Source organism: Odocoileus virginianus, chromosome 4, assembly GCF_023699985.2.
Source record: "Odocoileus virginianus isolate 20LAN1187 ecotype Illinois chromosome 4, Ovbor_1.2, whole genome shotgun sequence".
Classification (NCBI taxonomy): domain Eukaryota; kingdom Metazoa; phylum Chordata; class Mammalia; order Artiodactyla; family Cervidae; genus Odocoileus; species Odocoileus virginianus.
In genome coordinates, this window is record NC_069677.1 from 3,156,807 (window position 1) to 3,179,691 (window position 22,885).

The 22,885-nt window shown below is 41.2% G+C and overlaps 1 protein-coding gene across 1 annotated transcript in view; it reads left to right on the forward strand.

Annotated features, from left to right (window-relative positions):
- Positions 1–16,856: 16,856 nt before the first annotated feature.
- GAP43 (growth associated protein 43) overlaps positions 16,857–22,885 on the forward strand; it is a 103,073-nt gene continuing 97,044 nt past the window's right edge. Inside the window, exon 1 of the mRNA XM_020887820.2 lies at positions 16,857–17,164. Coding sequence (XP_020743479.2) covers positions 17,135–17,164 — 30 coding nt within the window. The 5' untranslated portion in view covers positions 16,857–17,134. The remainder of the gene's footprint in view (positions 17,165–22,885) is intronic.

Genomic DNA, 22,885 nt, shown 5'->3' on the forward strand with positions numbered 1-22,885 from the left:
AAAGTGATCAGTTTTGCATAGGGGAAGTGTAATCTTTTCCTCTGACCTGAGAGGAAGGAAGATAAGGGTTTCTGGACTTCAGTCTTGTGCCTCAGAAATAGTCTCTTGAGAGTCTTATAGACATGGTGGAGAAAGTCGGACTGGATACAAAGGCAATTCAGTAAACAAATGCCTTGTTGAATCAGTGCTGATGAATGGTTTAGTGCCTGGGTGGAGAGAGTTTGTACTTGCGCACCCAAGGATTTTGTCCTTGGTCCTGTCCTGTCAGGCTTTTTTTTAAATTCAACGCCTTAGCTAGAGGTATATAAGGCTTGCTCATCAAATGTGTAGATGACATGAAGCCAGAAGGGATAAAGATGACAGAAATGTGGGATGACAGAATTAGGATCTAAAGAATTATTGACAGGGTGAGATGATTGTCCAACTCTAACAAGAAAAAGTAAACAAAAATATATACAATATTTTACCCAGAGAAAAAAAGCAAAGTAACAACAGAACTATACAACCTCAGGAAGGTGTGAAGAGTATTCGGTTTCACAGGGTCACACATAGATAAAGATATCAAGATTTTAATTGGAATAAATAAGTAGTGTGCTAGATGTGGCTGGATAAGCTTTTGCAAACCGTTATATTTTCAGGAATTTTGCAAGCCATTAGTTAAACATAGCATTATTAAAAAGTCAACTACTTATAAGCTAAAAGATTAAATAACTTATATTAAAAGCAAATAATAAAGGCTCAAAGCATATCACTTCCTAATTTAAGTTTTTTAACTGTTGTCTATGCTCTTGAGATTATTTACATCTATTGTATCTATTTGGTGAAAATTCTATAGCATGTTGCTTTGCTGTGCATCTCTCCCCAGCTCTGCATTCAGTGATGTTACATTTGCAGTTTGAAAAAGGCCATGGTAGGAATATTTACACCAAGGAAATTGGCAAATAGTACAAATAATGTCTCTCCCACCCCAGCCTCTGGAGAGCCAGTCGTTGAACATATCCCAGCACACCACTGAACAGAGTCACAATTCATTAATATAGTAGTGGGGCACACATATATGCACACACGTGTGCATACACACATAGAACTCTTACAGTTCCATGATATATTAATTGATAGTTAACATCTAAAATTACAGAAGTGATTTATTCTTTTCTCATGCAAGCATATTTATTAGCTAGGATGCTACATTTTAAGGGATAAAAATCAGTTGTAGTGTGTTAAGGTAGGAATGTGACCAGAATGAAAGGCCTCAAAATCTTATTAAGAAGAGCTCTAGAGGTGTTTAGTGTGCACAAGACTCAGGGAGGATGGATGAATTGTATTTAAGCACTTGCTGGAATAATATGTGAAAGAGATATTATTTGTGGTGGCCCCAGGGAATGCAAACAGGATTATCAGGGGATGCTTAGAGGAAGACAAATATCAGTTTCTACAGGAAAGACCATTCCAACACTTGTCAAAAATTCAAAATGAAAAGCTTTGGAAGTAACATTGTTTCCTTCAAGCACAGGTCAAATGGAGAGTTTGGGCCAGATGACATTATAGGTGTCATCCAACCTCTTGGGATCTTTGAAGCTCAGGGACAGGCAACACAAATGACTGAAGACATGCAGGGCTCGACTTCTGTGAAGCTGGTTATTTGAAGACTTACTAAGAGGGAGCACATATCCTCCTTGTCCATCAGACCATTAAACACATCTACTCTGATGGAGGCCCAGAAGATGACAATCTGCTAATGTGAAGGAAAGAGACTCCTAATATATCATATATTAGGAATGAGGATGACAAAGCCTTAATGAGAGATTTCCTCAATTTAAAAAAAGGAAACTAAACTTTGGAGTCATTCGTTAATGTCAGGAAGACAGACAAGATAATATTTTTGAGCTCCATTTTCTATAATTCTAATCTTTCACTGCTGTATAATCTAAAGACTGGATTAAAAAACATAAATACAGTATCACCTTCTAGTATTCAACATTTATATGTGGATTAGAGAGACCATGGTGTGCTCTATAGTATAGTGCACTTGTAGATAACCTGGGAGAATTATTACATGCTAATTTTGTCTGGGAAATTCAGAGAGAGAGTATTTTAATCAACAAAGAATCTTGAGAAGCCTAAATGATGGAATTTTTTGTTGAATTTTAGAGACATTTGGGATTTTGAAATGAATGAAGAAATAAAGAACCTGAAAGTAGAAAATTAAATAATCAGCAGAGGAACTGGGGAGACTCTTACAGGTACTAGGATGGATTTAAAAGAAGATCAGGTGAGGATTATTGGGAATATATACATTCCAGAACCTTAAGGACAGAGAATGTTCAAGAAAATTCCATGGACAGAATACATTAGACTCACAGATGTGTTTTGATGGCTTCACTGTGAATAAGTTCAGTGTAAACAAGAGTAGACTTGGATTTCAGACAAGAAAGGATCAAGTGTGTGAAGCAAAGAAACTCAGTTCTAGTTTTGATAGAACCATGGTGGAGTGAAGAAAAGGAAAGAGAGGGGACCCACAGTTTTGGATTGTAGGATGGGCTACCCTTTTTGCATGAGAGTTGAAATTAATAATGTTTAAGTAAAACCTAATACGATTTCAAGCCAAGATAAGTACATTAAGTAATATGAAGCTATATATCCAAAATTTCTTTTACTAGCCAACTAAAAACTGTATAGACACTCAGAGGGCTCAAACAAACCTTGTGCACACCAGGACCCAGGGACCCCACAGAGACTGAAACAGAACTGTGTTTGAGCATCTCCTCTGGAGGTGTGGGTCAGCAGTGGACTGCTGCAGGGACAGGGGCTCTGGGTGCAGCAGACATAAGTATGACATAAGCCCTCTTGGAGGTCGCCATTAACCCCACCATAGAGCTACCAGAACTTACACAGGACTGGGAAATAAACTCTTGGAGGGCACAAACAGAACCTTGCATGCACCAGGACCCAGGAAAAAGAAGCAGTGACCCCAAAAGAGACTGACCCAGACTTGCCTGGGAGTGTCCAAGAGTCTCCAGCAGAGGCGTGGGTCAGCGGTGGCCTGCTGCAAGGTTGGGAGCAGTGAGTGTAGTAGTACTGTGTGGGATTTTTTGAAGGAGGTCACCATTATCTTCATTACCTCCACCATAGTTTGGCCCCAGTTAAATAGAAGGGAGGGAACACAGCTTCACCCATCAACAGAAAATTGGGTTAAAGATTTGCTTAGCATGGCCCCACCCATAAGAAGAAGACCCAGTATCCCCTTCACGCAGTCTCTCCCATCAGGAAGCTTCCATAAGCCTCTTATCCTTCTCCATCAGAGGGAAGACCAACTGAAAACCACAATCACAGAAAATGACCAATCTGATCACATGGACCACAGCCTTACCTAAATTTATGAAACTATGAGTCATGCCTTGTAGGGCCACGCAAGACGGATGGGTGATGGTGGAGAGTTCTGACAAAATGTGGTCCACTGGAGAAGGGAATGGCAAACCACGTCAGTATTCATGCCTTGAGAAACCCATGAACAGTGTGAAAAGGCAAAAAGATAGGACACTGAGAGATGACCTCCCCAGGTCGGCAGGTGCCCAATATGCTGCTGGAGATCAGTGGAGAAATTCCTCCAGAAAGAATGAAGAGACGGAGCCAGAGCAAAAACAACACCCTGTTGTGGATGAGACTGGTCATGGAAGCAAAGTCCGATGCTGTAAAGAGCAATATTGCATTGGAACCTGGAATGTCAGGTCCATGAATCAAGGCAAATTGGAAGTGGTCAAACAGGAGATGGCAAGAGTTAACATCAACATTCGAGGAATCGGCAAACTAAAATGGACTGGAATGGGTGAATTTAACACAGATGACCATTATATCTATTACTGTGGGCAGGGATTCCTTAGAAGAAATGCAGTAGACATCATAGTCAACAAAGATTTCAAAATGCAGTTCTTGGATGCAATCTCAAAAATGACAGAATGATCTCTGTTCCTTTCCAAGGCAAACAATTCAATATCACGGTAATCCAAGTCTATGCCCCGACCGGTAATGCTGAAGAAGCTGAAGCTGAACGGCTCTATGAAGACCTGCAAGACCTTTTAGAAATAACACCCAAAAAAGATGTCCTTTTCCTTATAGGGGACTGGAATGCAAAAGCAGGAACTCAAGAAACACCTGGAGTAACAGGCAAATTTGGCCTTGGGGTACGGAATGAAGCAAGGCAAAGTCTAACAGAGTTTTGCCAAGAGAACGCACTGGTTATAGCAAACACCCTCTTCCAACAACACAAGAGAAGACTCTACACATGGACATCACCAGATGGGGTCAATACTGAAATCAGATTGATTATATTCTTTGCAGCCAAAGATGGAGAAACTCTATACAGTCAGCAAAAACAAGACCGGGAGCTGACTGTGGCTCAGATCATGAGCTCTTTATTGCCAAATTCAGGCTTAAATTGAAGAAAGTAGGGAAAACCACTAGACCGTTCAGGTATGACCTAAATCAAATCCCTTATGATTATACAGCGCAAGTGAGAAATAGATTTAAGGGGCTAGATCTGATAGACTGAGCACCTGATGAACTACGGATGGGGGTTCGTGACACTGTACAGGAGACAGGGATCAAGACCATCCCCAAGAAGAAGAAATGCAAAAAAGCAAAATGGCTGTCTGAGGAGGCCTTACAAATAGCTGTGAAAGGAAGAGAAGCAAAAAGCAAAGGAGAAAAGGAAAGATATTCCCATTTGAATGCAGAGTTCCAAAGAATAGCAAGGAGGATAAGAAAGCCTTCCTCAGTGATCAGCACAAAGAAATAGAGGAAAACAGTAGAATGAGAAAGACTAGAGATCTCTTCATGAAAATTAGAGATACCAAGGGAACATTTCATGCAAAGATGGGCTCAATAAAGGACAGAGCTGGTATGGACCTAACAGAAGCAGAAGATACTAAGAAGACATGGCAAGAATACACAGAAGAGCTGTACATAAAAGATCTTCATGACCCAGATAACCACGATGGTGTGATCCCTCACCTAGAGCCAGACATCCTGGAATGTGAAGCCAAGTGGGCCTTAGAAAGCATCACTCTGAACAAAGCTAGTGGAGGTGATGGAATTCCAGTTGAGCTTTTTCCAATCCTAAAAGACGATGCTGTGAAAGTGCTGCACTCAATATGCCAGCAAATTTGGAAAACTCAGCAGTGGCCACAGGACTGGAAAAGGTCAGTTTTCATTCCAATTCCAAAGAAAGGCAATGCCAAAGAATGTTCAAACTACCGCACAATTGCACTCATCTCACACGCTAGTAAAGTGATGCTTAAAATTCTCCAAGCCAGGCTTCAGCAATACATGAACTGTGAACTTCCAGATGTTCAAGCTGGTTTTAGAAAAGGCAGAGGAACCAGAGATCAAATTGCCAACATCCACTGGATCGTGGAAAAAGCAAAAGAGTTCCAGAAAACCATCTATTTCTGCTTGATCGACAATGCCAAACCCTTTGTGTGTATCACCACAAACTGTGGAAAATTCTGAAAGAGATGGGAATACCAGACCACCTGACCTGCCTCTTGAGAAGCCTGTATGCAGGTCAGGAAGCAACTGTTAGAACTGGACATGGAATAAGAGACTGGTTCCGAATAGGGAAAGGAGTACATTAAGGCTGTATATTGTCACCCTGCTTATTTAACTTATATGGGGAGTACAATATGAGAAATGCTGAACCAGATGAAGCACAAGCTGGAATCAAGATTGCTGGGAGAAATATCAATAACCTCAGATATGCAGATGACACCACCCTTATGGCAGAAAGTGAAGAACTAAATAGCCTCTTGATGAAAATGAAAGAGGAGAATAAAAAAGTTGGCTTAAAGCTCAACATTCATAAAACGAAGATTATGGCACCTGGTTCCATCACTTCATGGCAAATAGATGAGGAAACAGTGGAAACAGTGATGGACTTTATTTTGGGTGGCTCCAAAATCACTGCAGATGCTGACTGTAGCCATGAAATTAAAAGACGCTTACTCCATGGAAGAAAAGTTATGTCCAACCTAGACAGCATATTAAAAAGCAGAGACATTACTTTGCCAAACATGGTCCATCTAGTCAAGGCTATGGTTTTTCTAGTAGTCATATATGGATGTGAGAGTTGGACTACAAAGAAAACTGAGTGCTGAAGAATTGAACATTTTGAACTGTGGTGGTGAAGAAGAGTCTTGAGAGTCCCTTAGAATGCAAGGAGATCAAACCAATCTATCCTAAATGAAATCAGTCCTGAATATTCATTGGAAGGACTGATGTTGAGGCTGAAACTCCAATACTTTGGCCACCTGATGAGAAGAACTGACTCATTTGAGAAGACCCTGATGCTGGGAAAGACTGAAAGTGGGAGGAGAAGAGGAAGACAGAAGATGAGATGGTTGGAAGGCATCATCGACTGGATGGACATGAGTTAGATTAAGCTCCAGGAGTTGAGGATGGACAGGGAAGCCTCACATGGGGTCTCAAAGAGTTGTATACAACTGAGCAACTGAACAGTACTGAACTGATGGTACATCCCAATTTTTGAAATATGTAACTTGTGATTTCTTATCCAAATAAATATTCACTTTCATGTTTAACTTGTATTTGTCTTCTTAAATAAAGATCCCCCAAATCATATAAGCTTTAAGTCTCATAAAATCCATCTATGCCCCTGCAGGAAATACCAGAATGCATTAAAAAAAATATTAGGAAATGGCATTTGCAATGCAGAAATGTGCATTCCAGTTAGGAGGTAAGCTTGTAAGTGAACTGCTACAATACTTAAATGGGATTGAAGAGAGGTGTGTGTAAAGTTCTGTGATTCCTTCAATGACCAATTTCATCAGACAAAATGCTCTAATTTCAGTCTCTTATGGTGTTTTGGTAGCAGAAGTTTGTGTAAGTTGATGGAATTTTTCACATCAGCTTATTAAAGCCCTCAGTAAGCCACTGAGTTCAGTTTGCTCATGCAGACAATCTCAAACTTCCCTGGTCACTGTGTAGCTACTGAGTCCTGGCTTACAGGCTACATGCCTTTCATCTTCTCTTCCTCTGCTACTAGTACATGGTTCCCTCCCTGAGATACCCTTGTTCTGGGATATTGGCTACTCAGATACTTAGATGGCCTCCAGAGCATGCTGGAAGGAGACAGTCTGAAAGGATTGGCGACAAGTCTGGAAAGATGGACAAAGATTTAGAGGGTCCTAAAAATGATCTGATCCAGGTTTTGGCTTCAAACTCTCATCTGCCTGCAGAAAGCAGGATGAATTCTGGTGATGAGGCTATACGGAAATGATCTCAGCTTAATTAATGTGATGACATTACATCATAGAGGCTTGCTTGCCTTTCCTTGGAACTGGATGGAGCATGTCTGCCTGGAAGACTTTGGCAGGCTCAGACAACTTCTGAGTCTTTCTCTTACAATCTGGTCTTGTATTTCACTTCAACGTTTTATTTATTTTTTTATTTTTGTACTTGGACTTTTTGATGCTTCCATAAAACAAGAACTTTCATCACTTCCCCTTACAATTCCAGATCCCGTTCTGGACCTCCACACATACGAGCTTTGTATTCTCATTCTCCAGGCTGCCCGAGTTCAATCTCCAAGCCACTTGTGATTCTTCTATTTTTCTCTTCCCTCTTGGTATTCTTCTGTGAGGTAAATGAGACAGAATATGTAAAGCATAAAACATGTGATATCTGAAACATACTAGGCACTCAACAAGTGACCGTTTGCTTTCTTTTCCACCTCCCCTTCCTGGTCTAGGCATTAGAATGCCCCTCTCGCTGAGCCCCACTGTATCTGTCTCTTCATCCATACTAGACAAGTCACTACAGGAATTCTCTACAGCGTTCCTTCTCACAAGCCTTATGTCTAATCCCCTCCACTGGGTTGACATCCTCAGAATGCTATATCCAAGTCCCAAGCCCCAGTACCTGTGGATGTGACCTTTCTTGGACAAAGGATCTTTGCATATGTGATTAGGTGAAGAAAGATTAAATCCTCCTGGATTTAGAGTGGATCCTGAGTCAGTGACAGATTTTCTTATAAGAGGAAGGGAAGACCACGTGAAGATGGAGGCAGAGACTGGATCCATGCACCTTCAAACTAAGGAATAGCCACAATTGCCCACAGCCCCCAGAAACTAGAATAAAGGTATGAAATGGATTCTCTCTCAGAGCCTACAGGAGGAACTAATTCAACCAATACTTCAAATTCAGAGTTTAAAAATGTGAGAGAATAAATATGCTATGAAAGCCCTAGGACGGCAATACACTCCTCTTGCCTGGCCCTTGGGTCCTTCTTGGTCTCAATGTAGCCAGCTCTTCCAAGGTTCTCTCTTATTGCTCTCCTTTATAACTCCCCCTCTTCTGCATATTGACAGTACTGACAGTCCTGCAATCATGTGGTGGATATTTGTGAATTTTGCCTTTTCTGACAGAATCCTTCTTCCTTCTCCAAAACTCTTTATGTCTTCTCTACTTGTTTACTCCTAATCATGAAATAAAAGACGTACCCTAGTCCACAATGATCTCCATCCTATTCTGAATTCTTATAGCACATATTTATCACTGAATGCTGTTTGGTTGAAACGGAACTTTTTTTTTGCATTTCACATGTGTATACCCTTAAGGGCAGGATGTTTTTGCAACATAGAAAATGTTAGATAAGTGAATGAAGTCAGAAAGTGCTGGTAGAGAATGCCCCTGTTACCAGCTTAATTGTCTTCTCAAAAGTTGCACATTGAGCCCTAACCCTCAGTCCCTCAGAATGTGACTGTGTTTGGAAACAGGGCCATTAAAGAGGAAAGTAGGTTCAGTTCAGTTCAGTTCATTCGCTCAGTTGTGTCCCACTGTTTGCAACAACATGAACCGCAGCACGCCAGGCCTCCTTGTCTATCACCATCTCCCGGAGTTTACCCAAACCAAAGCCCATTGAGTCAGAGATGCCATCAAACCATCTCATCCTCTGTTGTCCCCTTCTCCTCCTGCCCTCAATCTTTCCCAACATCAGGGACTTTTCAAATGAGTTAGCTCCTCCCATCAGGTGGACAAAGTATTGGAGTTTCAGCTTCACTATTAGTCCTTCCAATGAATATTCAGGGCTGATCTCCTTTAGGATGAACAGTTTAGATCTGCTGGCAGTCCAAGGGACTCTCAAGAGTCTTCTCCAACACCACAGTTCAAAAGCATCAACTCTTTAGCACTCAGCTTTCCTTATAGTCCAACTCTCACATCCATACATGACTACTGGAAAAACCATAGCCTTGACTAGATGGACCATGTTTGGCAAAGTAATGTCTCTGCTTTTTAATATGCTGTCTAGGTTGGACATAACTTTTCTTCCATGGAGTAAGCGTCTTTTAATTTCATGGCTACAGTCAGCATCTGCAGTGATTTTGGAGCCACCCAAAATAAAGTCCATCACTGTTTCCACTGTTTCCTCATCTATTTGCCATGAAGTGATGGAACCAGGTGCCATAATCTTCGTTTTATGAATGTTGAGCTTTAAGCCAACTTTTTTATTCTCCTCTTTCATTTTCATCAAGAGGCTATTTAGTTCTTCACTTTCTGCCATAAGGGTGGTGTCATCTGCATATCTGAGGTTATTGATATTTCTCCCAGCAATCTTGATTCCAGCTTGTGCTTCATCTGGTTCAGCATTTCTCATATTGTACTCCCCATATAAGTTAAATAAGCAGGGTGACAATATACAGCCTTAATGTACTCCTTTCCCTATTCGGAACCAGTCTCTCATTCCATGTCCAGTTCTAACAGTTGCTTCCTGACCTGCATACAGGCTTCTCAAGAGGCAGGTCAGGTGGTCTGGTATTCCCATCTCTTTCAGAATTTTCCACAGTTTGTGGTGATACACACAAAGGGTTTGGCATTGTCGATCAAGCAGAAATAGATGGTTTTCTGGAACTCTTTTGCTTTTTCCACGATCCAGTGGATGTTGGCAATTTGATCTCTGGTTCCTCTGCCTTTTCTAAAACCAGCTTGAACATCTGGAAGTTCACAGTTCATGTATTGCTGAAGCCTGGCTTGGAGAATTTTAAGCATCACTTTACTAGCGTGTGAGATGAGTGCAATTGTGCGGTAGTTTGAACATTCTTTGGCATTGCCTTTCTTTGGAATTGGAATGAAAACTGACCTTTTCCAGTCCTGTGGCCACTGCTGAGTTTTCCAAATTTGCTGGCCTATTAAGAACAGCACTTTCACAGCATCGTCTTTTAGGATTGGAAAAAGCTCAACTGGAATTCCATCACCTCCACTAGCTTTGTTCAGAGTGATGCTTTCTAAGGCCCACTTGGCTTCACATTCCAGGATGTCTGGCTCTAGGTGAGGGATCACACCATCGTGGTTATCTGGGTCATGAAGATCTTTTATGTACAGCTCTTCTGTGTATTCTTGCCATGTCTTCTTAGTATCTTCTGCTTCTGTTAGGTCCATACCAGCTCTGTCCTTTATTGAGCCCATCTTTGCATGAAATGTTCCCTTGGTATCTCTAATTTTCATGAAGAGATCTCTAGTCTTTCTCATTCTACTGTTTTCCTCTATTTCTTTGTGCTGATCACTGAGGAAGGCTTTCTTATCCTCCTTGCTATTCTTTGGAACTCTGCATTCAAATGGGAATATCTTTCCTTTTCTCCTTTGCTTTTTGCTTCTCTTCCTTTCACAGCTATTTGTAAGGCCTCCTCAGACAGCCATTTTGCTTTTTTGCATTTCTTCTTCTTGGGGATGGTCTTGATCCCTGTCTCCTGTACAGTGTCACGAACCCCCATCCGTAGTTCATCAGGTGCTCAGTCTATCAGATCTAGCCCCTTAAATCTATTTCTCACTTGCGCTGTATAATCATAAGGGATTTGATTTAGGTCATACCTGAATGGTCTAGTGGTTTTCCCTACTTTCTTCAATTTAAGCCTGAATTTGGCAATAAAGAGCTCATGATCTGAGCCACAGTCAGCTCCCGGTCTTGTTTTTGCTGACTGTATAGAGTTTCTCCATCTTTGGCTGCAAAGAATATAATCAATCTGATTTCAGTATTGACCCCATCTGGTGATGTCCATGTGTAGAGTCTTCTCTTGTGTGGTTGGAAGAGGGTGTTTGCTATAACCAGTGCGTTCTCTTGGCAAAACTCTGTTAGACTTTGCCTTGCTTCATTCCGTACCCCAAGGCCAAATTTGCCTGTTACTCCAGGTGTTTCTTGAGTTCCTGCTTTTGCATTCCAGTCCCCTATAAGGAAAAGGACATCTTTTTTGGGTGTTATTTCTAAAAGGTCTTGCAGGTCTTCATAGAGCCGTTCAGCTTCAGCTTCTTCAGCATTACCGGTCGGGGCATAGACTTGGATTACCGTGATATTGAATTGTTTGCCTTGGAAAGGAACAGAGATCATTCTGTCATTTTTGAGATTGCATCCAAGAACTGCATTTTGAAATCTTTGTTGACTATGATGTCTACTGCATTTCTTCTAAGGAATCCCTGCCCACAGTAATAGATATAATGGTCATCTGTGTTAAATTCACCCATTCCAGTCCATTTTAGTTTGCTGATTCCTCGAATGTTGATGTTAACTCTTGCCATCTCCTGTTTGACCACTTCCAATTTGCCTTGATTCATGGACCTGACATTCCAGGTTCCAATGAAATATTGCTCTTTACAGCATCGGACTTTGCTTCCATGACCAGTCTCATCCACAACAGGGTGTTGTTTTTGCTTTGGCTCCGTCTCTTATTCTTTCTGGAGGAATTTCTCCACTGATCTCCAGCAGTATATTGGGCACCTACCGACCTGGGGAGGTCATCTCTCAGTGTCCTATCTTTTTGCCTTTTCATACTGTTCATGGGTTTCTCAAGGCATGAATACTGACGTGGTTTGCCATTCCCTTCTCCAGTGGACCACATTTTATCAGACACCCCACCATGACCCATCTGTCATGGGTGACCCCACGCAGCATGGCTTAGTTTCATTGAGTTAGGTAAGGCCGTGGTCCATGTGGTCAGAATGGTTAGTTTTCTGTGATTGTGGTTTCAGTCTGTCTGCCCTCTGATGCCCTCTCTCAGCGTCTACCATCTTTCTTGGGCTTCTTTTACCTTGTACATGGGGTATCTCTTCACGGCTGCTCCAGCAAAGCACAGCTGCTGCTCCTTACCTTGTACGTGGGGTATCTCCTCATGCCTGCTGCTCCTGACCTTGGATGGGAAAGTAAGGTTAAACAAGTTTATATGAGTGGGCTCTAATCCAATTGACTGATGTCCTTTAATAAGGGGAATTTGGATTCAGGGCGACACCAGGGGTGCAAGTGTACAGAGGGACCTCCTCGTGAAGAGGCAGTGAGAGGGCAGCCATCTGCAAGTCCAGAGAGAGGCCTGGAATAGACCCTTCTCTCATGGCCCTCAGGGGGAAGCAACCCTGCAAGCACCTTGGTCTTCTAACCTCTAGAAATGTGAGCAAATAAAATTCTGCTCGTTAAGCCGCCTAGTTTGTGGCATTTGTTACAGTAATCACAGCACACTACTACAACAGGTAAAAGGCTGACTAAAAGTAAAAAAAAAAGAATTACTGCAAAGGGGAGAGAAAAGACGAAGATATTCTCTGCCTGATTGGACAATGTTCTTTTCTCAAGTAGCAATCATAAAATGGCAGACTATCTGACAGAGCCATTAGTAAAGCCTAGCAACTGCTGGGTTTGTTATGAAAACCAACATCACTTCAGTATGAAATTCAAAGAGCTCTGAGAAAGGAACCGGGACCTGGCCTTCATCACTCTTCACTTTCTTCTAGAATGATGGTATTGCCTAACCTATAGTCAGGAAGTTACCTGATAGTCTCGTGAATTAATCGCTAGTCTAAAATTGTTTTAAGAGTTTACATTTAAGGGTTTTCTGGGGTTATTTATAAATGTATACAGATTGGTGGATCCACTGAAGAGTTGGCTGGTGGTGATCAGGACAATAATAGTTATTTAACTTGTTTTTATATATGTTTTTTTTTTTTCCCCCAAGATCCTATCAGTGTGTGTTTTTTTCCTTCCTCATTCTTTCTGCCATCCTATAACCTCCATTCAGCTTTCCTAGTGGCTCAGATGGTAAAAAGTCCTCCTGCAATTCAGGAGGCCTGAGTTCGATCCCGGGTCATGAAGATCCCCCGGAGAAGGGAATGGCAATCCACTTCAGTATTCTTGCCTGGAGAATTCCATGGACAGAGGAGTCTAGTGGGCTAGAGTCCATGGGGTTGTGAAGAGTCAGACACGACTGAGTGAATAACATTTGAACCTCCCTTGCTTAAAGGAAAAGTAATGCATTAGAATTTAGTCCTTATTATTCAAATTAAATTTAGAATCTTGATCTCCCTTCTGGGATGTAATTTTTAGAAGCTCACTGACAGAATGTACTATGTCCAGAGGGAGGCATCCAAAACTGTGAAGACTCTAAATGCTGAGGCACCTGAGGATAGTTGAATATATGCCGAGGACATATATATATATATATATATATACACACTGGTTGAATATATACTGAGGTTGGATATATACTGAGGACTTGCTATTGGATGCAGGTATCAATGTGCTCTTCATGGCTCTTGAGGGTAAGGGCAGGTTAATAGGTGAACCTTTCAGAATGCTGATTTCATTTCAACATAAAAGCTTCCACTACATGTTCTAAACTCCTAAGGGTCAGAAGTAGTGAGGTATAGAAGCCCATTGAGTGTTGCTGTATTTTAGTGGTTAACGGGGTCTGGAGTTGTGGCTTTACCTTTTGTTACCTGCGTGTCCTAGTCTAGGTACTTATTAGCTTAAATAGTCCCATCAACATGAAATGAATGATTTTATCTATCTCATTTTGAATATTAGGTGAAATATTGTGTATAAACTGCTGAGAAAACTGGGGTTAACAAAGGTGGTTTAACATACTAAGTCACATAGTTCATCCAGGCCTATGCCTGATTTTGAACTCTAGACTCTGATTTAATCATGCCATGTTGTTTCCAAGTTTCCTCCCCACAAATAAAAGGGTAAAGAAGATATAAATGGGAGAGCTGAGGAGTCTATTGAAAGGGAAAGGAGTTGGCCTCTTTCCATAGCCAACTATGGTCCTTGTTAGGCCACAGTGTTGATGCAATGATCTTATCTATGAATCTGTTTAAATACCCAATTAAGTTTTCTTTTTTCTCTCTCTCTCTATTGCTCTCAGTTTTCATCCCTCTGCTTCCTCCTTTTATCACCCTCCAGCCCTCAGTGGGCTAAGTAGGCAGACACTAATCCCAACAGGAATGACTCTGATGAAGCTGTTTCTTATCCATTGTTTACCTCTTCTATCACTTAAATATATAGATGGTTGTTTTTGAAAACTTGGCTTTGACTGGTCTCATTACAATATTAAAAAAAAAAAATTAAACTCAGACCCTAATTTTTTTTATCATTAAATATGAAAACTAAGAAGCAAACTGAGAGGAGTAGAAGACCAAGAAAGGCTGGATTTGAAGAAGGTCATATTCAAGAAGTCCTCTGGGAATAATTTATAACCATTACCCTACTGGGAATCTCTCTGAGATAGCCCATTCTAAGGTGAGTGTACCTTGAATTTTTTCAAAATGTACTGAGCACCTATTAAGCCTAGTGATCTTGATAATAGGTATGATAATAAGTTGTCTGGTTGACAAGTATCAAACAGGCTCATGTTGGGGATGGACTAGAAAGAATATGAGCTATTTAATTGGGTTTCCCTGGTAGCTCAGATGGTAAAGAATCTGCCTGCAGTGCAGGAGACCTGGGTTGGATCCCTGGGTTGGGAAGATCCTGTGGAGAAGGGAGTGGCAACCCATCCAATATTCTTGCCTTGAAAATTCCACGAACAGAGAAGCCTGGCAGGCTATAGTCAATGGAATCGCAGAGTTGGACACGACTGAGTGACTAACACTTTAGCTACTTTAATCTGGAATGCTTATCATCACTAATGAACAACAAGAAAGAGTTTGAAAAGTTCTTCAAGATATTTACTTGAAAACATCACCAAAATTTCAGAAAAGTACAGTATTTGAGGTAAAGCTACTATGTACTGAGAATGACTTTATTGTGCTTTGCATGAATTATATTATTTGGTCCTCACAACATGTTGACAAGGTTGACATTATTATCCCCATTTTACCAATTGAAAAACTAGCTGCAGGCACTTCCCTAATGGCCCAGTGGCTAAGACTCTGAGCTCCCAATGCAAGAAACCAGGGTTCAATCCCTGGTCAGGGAACTAGATCCCCCAAGCTGCAGCTAAAGATCCTGCATGCCACAAGGAAGATTGAAGATCGCATGTGCTGCAACTCTGACTTGGCACAGCCAAATATGTATATATATATATATATATAAAACTAGGTGCAAAGAGGTTCAGTAACATTCCCAAGATCACACAGCACTATATATATCTAGAATCTATGTCATGTATACTTTCTTTAAAGTCTTGTTTTCCTCCACCCAAATTATGAAAAACCATAGATGAAATTGAAGAAAGAGCCTTCATGATATATTTTGTCTTCTCATGAAAGATGGATTTATTTTTATTCTTCTTGTCCAAACTGTAAAATATCATTCTGGGCTTGCCAAACAAAGAATGTCACTAACCATCTAGCTCTGTAAGGGTTACATCATTAGCCCTGCTGTCACTGACCTTTAATACATCCTGAAAGTTCAGGGTGGAGATCAGGAATGAAGCACTCTGTGCTCTGAGAAAACTGGCAGAATTGGCCTTCCGATGGATATGTTTAGGAAAAATTTTTAAAAGAACATGGATTGTTGCACCTTTCCATTCTTAGAAAAGCTCTAAAACCATTAACCAAGATAAAAGCACTAAAACAATCAAGTATCTGTTCCTTGTGTCTAGCAGTAACCTTATACCAAGACAAACCAAGCATATGTCACCAAGATCACCTGTGTGCTGACCTTCCCACCTACCTCAGCAGCTCCTCAGAATTCTCTGAGAGCCTGTCTCCCAGGCTATAGTCCTTATCAAATCCCCAGTTTTGTAAAATGGAAAAAGTAAAATGGAAACTCAGAGCTCTCACATTGTGTTTTTACTTCAGTCAATAGACACTATTCATATTACATAGATATATTGTTCAAATATGCTCAGCTTTTTCAGTAAAATAAGAAGAAACTCCAATTTTCAAACAGGTGTATGTGCATTAAGAAAAAAAAATTATCATGTGATTTTTATAAATGAATGCTAAATTCTAAACATTAGTTAATACTTCTGAACTTGAGTGCTTAGAATGTTTAAAATGCAGTATATTAAGGTGGGTTTTTCAAGGCTTTTGGAGCATGTATGAGATATGTTTGTGCATGTCTAAATTTATACACATGTATTTAAGTTATATGAGTACTGAGTACAGTGTTTACAGGGTATGATATTCACATGTTTCATTTTGGGGGAGAACTTAACCCTCACAATGATTAACTGTGCATAAAACTAAATAGCATATATAACTTACTGTATAGGTCTGACTACTCTTTCAGAATAGCTGTTCTTTGCTTTCACAGTATTGGAAAGAGAAAAGAATTAGTAAAGAAATATTAGCATTCCTCAAGCTCCTCTTCTCTAAAACATATTCCATAAAATCTCTTGAACAGGCTGGAATACCCTTTTATGCCCCCACCCCACCATCCTCTCAATGCAGTGGGAAAGTCGGTGGGTAATTGGGTCCAGATTGGAGATGTTTAAATATTCATGAGGCTGGCAGGGGACCGGGAGGGGGTGACTGCCTAGAATGGGGGTGGGGGCTGGGGGAAGTGATTAGTCATTGGAAGCTAGAGAACAATTCTGAGAAAGAGATCCAGAGACAGGGAAGAAAAAGAGAGATAGGCAGAGAGTGGGTGGGGAGATGAGAAAAGAGGAAGAGAGGCAAGAGAGGAGAGTGAGAGGCAGAGAGGGAGAGCGAGCATGTGCGGTGAGCAATAGCTGTGGACCTTCCAGTCGCTGCTAACTGCCCTGGTGTGTGGAGGGAGAGGGAGGGAGAGAGCGAGCGCGCGCCAGCGCGAGAGAGAGCGAGTGAGCCAGCGAGCAGAAAAGAGGTGGAGAGGGGGGGAATAAGAAAGAGAGAGGAGGAGAGGAGAGAAGGCAGGAAGAAGGCGAGGGACGATACAACCATGCTGTGCTGTATGCGAAGAACCAAACAGGTAGACCTAAAGATTTTTACTTCTTCTTGTTGTGAAATTACCAGTGTGCAATATTTCCCTGTGAAGGTAGAAAAAATATATTAACCGCTTCTGCTCTGGCCATGGTGCTCCCGTTTCCTTTTAGCATATGGCAACTGATGCTTGCATCCCAGCTTTTATTCTGTTCTTTCATGATCTGGTTTTGGAATGCTGCTACTAATTAGAAGGTTAGGAAAAAAATACGCCTGTTTGGCTAGAAAAAAGGTGGTTTTTTTTTTTTTTTTTTTTTTGGCTATTAGTAAATGTTCAGCGTTTTAGGTGTCTGGTTTTGCCGGTGTGGATATGAAGAGGGGTGTGGGGGAGAAAATGTTGGCTCTACCTACAAGATGGGGAGGCAATCCTTTATATTATTCGCAAAAAAACGGGAGGTTGAAAGAATCCTATTCAGTAATGAGTACTGCTTGTTCTATCGTACAATTTTCTCACATGTGCTGCGGAAGAAGCCCTATTTCCCACATGCATGAGCTTCACATTGGCGCAGGTATTAATGGGAAAACATGTGCAGGTTGAATTGATTTATTTTTCAATGAATGAATGAAACTGTAATGTGGGAGATTTTAAAAAGAGAATCCAGAGACTACCGGGGCTGGGAAAGAAATTGACCATGTAGAAGGGGAAAATTCAGTCGATTGTGCACCAGCTGGTCCGAGGAGAGGGTGGACCACGCCCCTAGGAGCTTTGAGCACCGGCGGGATGGGAAAGACGAGCGGAGAATTACCTGTTGGAAATCAGGTCTCTTCTCCCCTTTTCATCTTTCCTGGAATTGTAGTGACCAAAGACGGACTAACATTCCGGATTATAAGCATGGTGACTCATTTTCATCAGGAAAAGGGACACATAGAAGATTATCAAGAAGCAGAGTCCCCTCCCACTCTCCCCCACAGCTCCCACTGCTCAGGTTTTCCTTCCATTTTCAAATTGCTCATTTATTTCGTGAAAGATATTTTAGAAACTTGATTGGGGTAAGGGTAGGGAGGAATGACTAGGACGGTATTCCGCAGCAACCGACAGTGCCGCGGCATCCGCCAAACGACGCTTTCCAACATTGGTGGGAACACCTCTGAAGGATTTTGGCGAAGGTTAAGGAGGAAAATGGATGTGGGATTTGGGTGAGTGTGTGCTTGTACGTGTGTGTGCGTCTTCCTGGGAGGGGAGGCTGTCTTGGGCAAAAACGCCCTTTGCACATTGACTGCCTCAGGGGTGGGGTGCAAGATACAGGATTTGGGCATTATTTCTGTGCAGGTATTGGATGGGGGGGGGGGCAGCAATTTGTAATATACCTGGCGAATCCGAAGAGAGTGGAGGGGTGGGGAAGAACCTGGTTGCCAGCTTTGCACTTTTAGCCAGCGCCCAGGAAGGGGGCGCGGTGGGGAGGGGCGAGGTAGTGAGGATGAAGGAGAAGGAAGAGGAAGGGGAAGGGAGACTGAAGCAGAATCTCAGAGCAGTGGGTGCAGAGGATGGAGAGGCCGGGGGCAAAACTAAATAAATAAATAACTAGGTAGATAGATATTAATAGATAGATGATAGATAAAGTAGCAGGCACCTGTGGTTTTGCGTGTGGTTTGTGTAAGGGTGTTTGGGAAAGGCGAAGAGTCTTACATGTGGCACTTCGATAAACTGCTCTAGGATTCCAGAGACTGATGCTTCCGTTCGCTCATTTTTCAAACCTGCACGTTTCCTCTCCTTATCTTCATTCTAATACATAAATGCAGTAGATACAGGTGGCTGGGCTAAGCACCCTGTCAAGAAAATGTTCTGAAGTTGCCTTCCTGATGAGCTGCAGAAATAAAATTTAGGAAGGCAGAGCCTTAAGGAAACCAATGCTAGTCATTAAAAAAAAAAAAAAAAAAGCTTTAATTCGGGGAAAGAAAAAATATGCTGGCTTACAACTTTTTGCCACCTTATGTATACACATACAAGTGTATATACACATGCCCCCTCTGACAAAGGAAACCAGGCATGATATTTTGAAAGGGAATTGAGGCTAAAGAAATTCCCTTCCCCAAAGGGGACAGCTGCCTTCACATGGGTCCTCTCACTGACAGCCCCAAGCATTCACTAGGATGTATGCAAAGTGATGAAGCTGAAATAGTGTGTTTAGGGAGTTGTAGAAATTCACATGTAAATGTGTACAGTATCCGCATACTTCATGTAGAGTCACACATGTACTCTGTATGGTTTCCATATGCCGGCATGTGTTTTAGCATAATTCATATTCAAGAGAGAAAATTGAAAGGTATAGAAATAGTCCTCTTTTGCCCATACGTTTTATACATGTGTACTTCTGTGTGAAATGGTCCTGTCCCCTACTGACCATTGCCATGTATCATTCACATAAGTCAGTATTTAGGATGCCATTAAATCAGATAGAAGGAAATGGTGTATTCAGGGCGTGGGCTCACACTGCACTGACTGGCATTTCTATAGCTTGAGTACTTAGTCTCACACAGGTTTTGTGCTTGAGGGTGAAATGATCCTATATCATTTATGACAGACTCTGATTGTGTTTATCTTTCTTCAGCCATCTGTTTACTATCCTAGTGCTTAAAAGGGAATAAAACAAGGGCAAAATCCTGCAAAGGTCTAAACTCTGCCACACCCATGAAATCCAGCAGAAACGTGGGAGGGGGCTGGGGGCTGCACTTCCTTCCTCTTCCACTTGAGCTGCATAAAGAAGCGGTCCTGGATTTCCGAGTTGTAATGCATTGCCTATGGCTGCGAAGAAAGCATAAATGATCTTTATTAGCCACTAATTACCACTATAGATTATTATAGCAGGAAGAAGAGAATGAGAGTGGGGTGGAGAAAAGTAGACGATAAAGGAGTGGTTAAAAAGGAAATAAAATTAAAGGATCCCTGAAATGTTATTGGCTTATGATTTTCAAATGTCTTGGGGCTAACTTTAAATAGCTTAATTACCATGCATTCTGCAGATGATGAAAAACTTGCAAGATGTGATCTGTGTCCACAAAGCAATAGAACTGCGAGGTGTTTCTTTTGTTGAAAAATAAAGACTTTAATTTGTAACTGAAGTATAAAGAATACCAATGCAAGCAAGAAGCCCTCTATCCCCCACCCCTCAACACCACCAATATCTGCATTTTTCTGCATATGACAGATAATTCTTAGGGTGATCTGTGGTTCAGAATTTCAACCTGGCTGTGTCTTTCCCTTGCAATGCTGGAAAGGTGTGGAAGGATGCTGCCTGGCTGCTTGGTGCAGAAGATTCCTTCTAGTGATAAACTGAATTCCTCCTAAATTTCACCGAGCCACACCCAGTGTCACCAGGGACTAAGAAGATGAATTAAATGGAGACATTCTACTTAATATAGTTGAAACTGTTCAGTTTTTTTTTTTAATGGTGATTTCTGCCACACATTTCCAAATTTAAACAGAAGAATCATTTAACAGGCATCTTTTTCTACCAAATTTTTGAGACTTGCAGAGAATCTTAGAGAATTAATGGTGCATCTAAAAATACATTAATATCTGGTGAATCTATAATTCCTTCTAACCCATGCCAGGGTGCAGATACAATGATCCCTGCTCTCATGCTGACAGTCTATAACCCTGGTACCCTCTTTCTCAACCCATGTTGAGGCAATTGGGTTAAAAAAATGTAGGGTTAATTTTCTCTCTTGCTGAGCTGGCATAACTACAGAAACCTTTCATGTTTTATGCTAAAGGGCAGCACTCCTGTTCACTGAGAAGGAGAGTGGCTCCGGGTCTCCTTTTCCTCCATCATAGTGACATTGTCAGTGTTAAGCCTGGGGCTGATTAATCTACATACTTCAGTTTTACCTGGCACCATAAGGAAAAGGGCGGGGGTGTCCTTGCATCAGTGGTAGGCAGATATATTAACCAAATGTTCTCCTTGTTTATACTGATAAAATAAGAAAAGTCTGAAACTTCCTCTAATATTAAAAGGACATTTCAAAGCGTGCACATACTTAGGTCATCTCAAGAGAAGATACAGTATTTAAATAATTACTTCCCTTTTAGCTGTCATAGAGGCATTCAAGCAACCATGTGTGTCTGTTGTCAATCAAAGAAGTGATTGTGGGCAGGAATTCTCTTTTCTGAATTTCTGAAGTGTGGTCTGGTTGCCCCTTCACCATTGTACTGATTTTCAAAACATTCCCTTTAGTGTTGGGAAGAGCACTGTGCTGAGAGTCCCAGTTTATACCACTTACTGATTCTGTGGTCTTGAATGAATCATATAATCTTTGGCTTCAACTTCCTCCTGTAGGATGGAGACTAAAAACCAAGAAATGAAAACAAACAAACCAAAAATCCTTCCATGCTTACTTTGAAAGTTTCTGTGAGGATCAAGCAAAATTGATATAAAAACAAAGATCTATACAAATAGAAGGAACTTTTCTCTCTGAGGTTTGCAACAGGAGGCTTGGCTTAGAAATTGCCAGTCTTTCAGGACTGTCAGGTGCCTGCTACACTTCCGTTTCCTGTTGGAGAGTAGTTCCTTCTGTTCATCCTTGATTCCTTCTCTTCATCGCTCCCCATTCACTATCCCATTTTTTATTAGAGGGCTTCTGTTCCTGTATTCCACTGAAATGTGTTCTGAAAGAGATACCATATCCAGTAACTGTCTTAGTTTGCATCTCATTTGCTGTCTCTTTGGTATTTTATATTGTTGTCCATCCCTCTTCCTCATTTGGCCCTATCATAATCTTCCTCTTTCTCCTCCCTCTCAGATAGGTCCTTTTCCACTCTTTGCTGGCTTTGTTCATTCTCTCCTTTGCCAAATATCAATTATCTGCTAATTATTTATCTTGATCTCTTTCTCTTATTCTACACACTAAACTCTAGGTGGTTTTACTCACCTCCAGAGTTGTAAACACCTGTGTGATTTCCAAATCTGTAAACTAGATCTCTCTCCTGAGCTCTGATCCATAGACATCTCTGTCTGGATATTTCAGAGATGCCCATGCTCATAATGAGTAAAGTCAAACTCAGTGTCTCCCATTTTGTACCACTTAGTCTTCCTCCAAATCCCCACCCTTATTGCTGTAACACCATCTATCTATCCAGCTTCCAAACTCTAGAAAAATGGTATTGATTTTAAAAGTATTATTTTCTTTCAGTCCCCAAATCTAGTTATGAAATTCTTAGATCCTCATTAAAAAGATTTTTAATTCATCCTCTGCTTTTTCACCTGCACCACAAATAACCTAGTTCTAACTTTCATTACCTCCTATCTGGACAAAGACAATAACTTCTTACCTGGACTCCCTACCTCCTCCATCTTGCTCTCCTTCCATTCTTGCAAATAACACTGCTCTTATCTTTACCTAACACAAATCTGATCAGATTATTTCCTTCCTGACAATCTTCTAATGGTTCTGTATTAATGGTAAGCTAAATACAAACTCTTCGGTGCTGATGGAATGATCTAGTCTTGACTATCTTTCCAGTACTGTCTTCAAATACCTCTTCTCTCAACTGATGATACCACATCAATATTTCAGGCCTTGGTGTCCTTGCACTATGCCTAGGAAATTTCACTTCCCTCCCAGTCTAGAAAATTTCCATTCCCTCTACAAGAGTTAGCTTTTCTAAGCCATTCTTGACCTCCCTTGTATTGTTTTCTTCTACCTTCTTTGTGGCCATGCTATAGTTTGTATAGTCACTATTATACCCCTTGTTACACTATATAGCATTGGT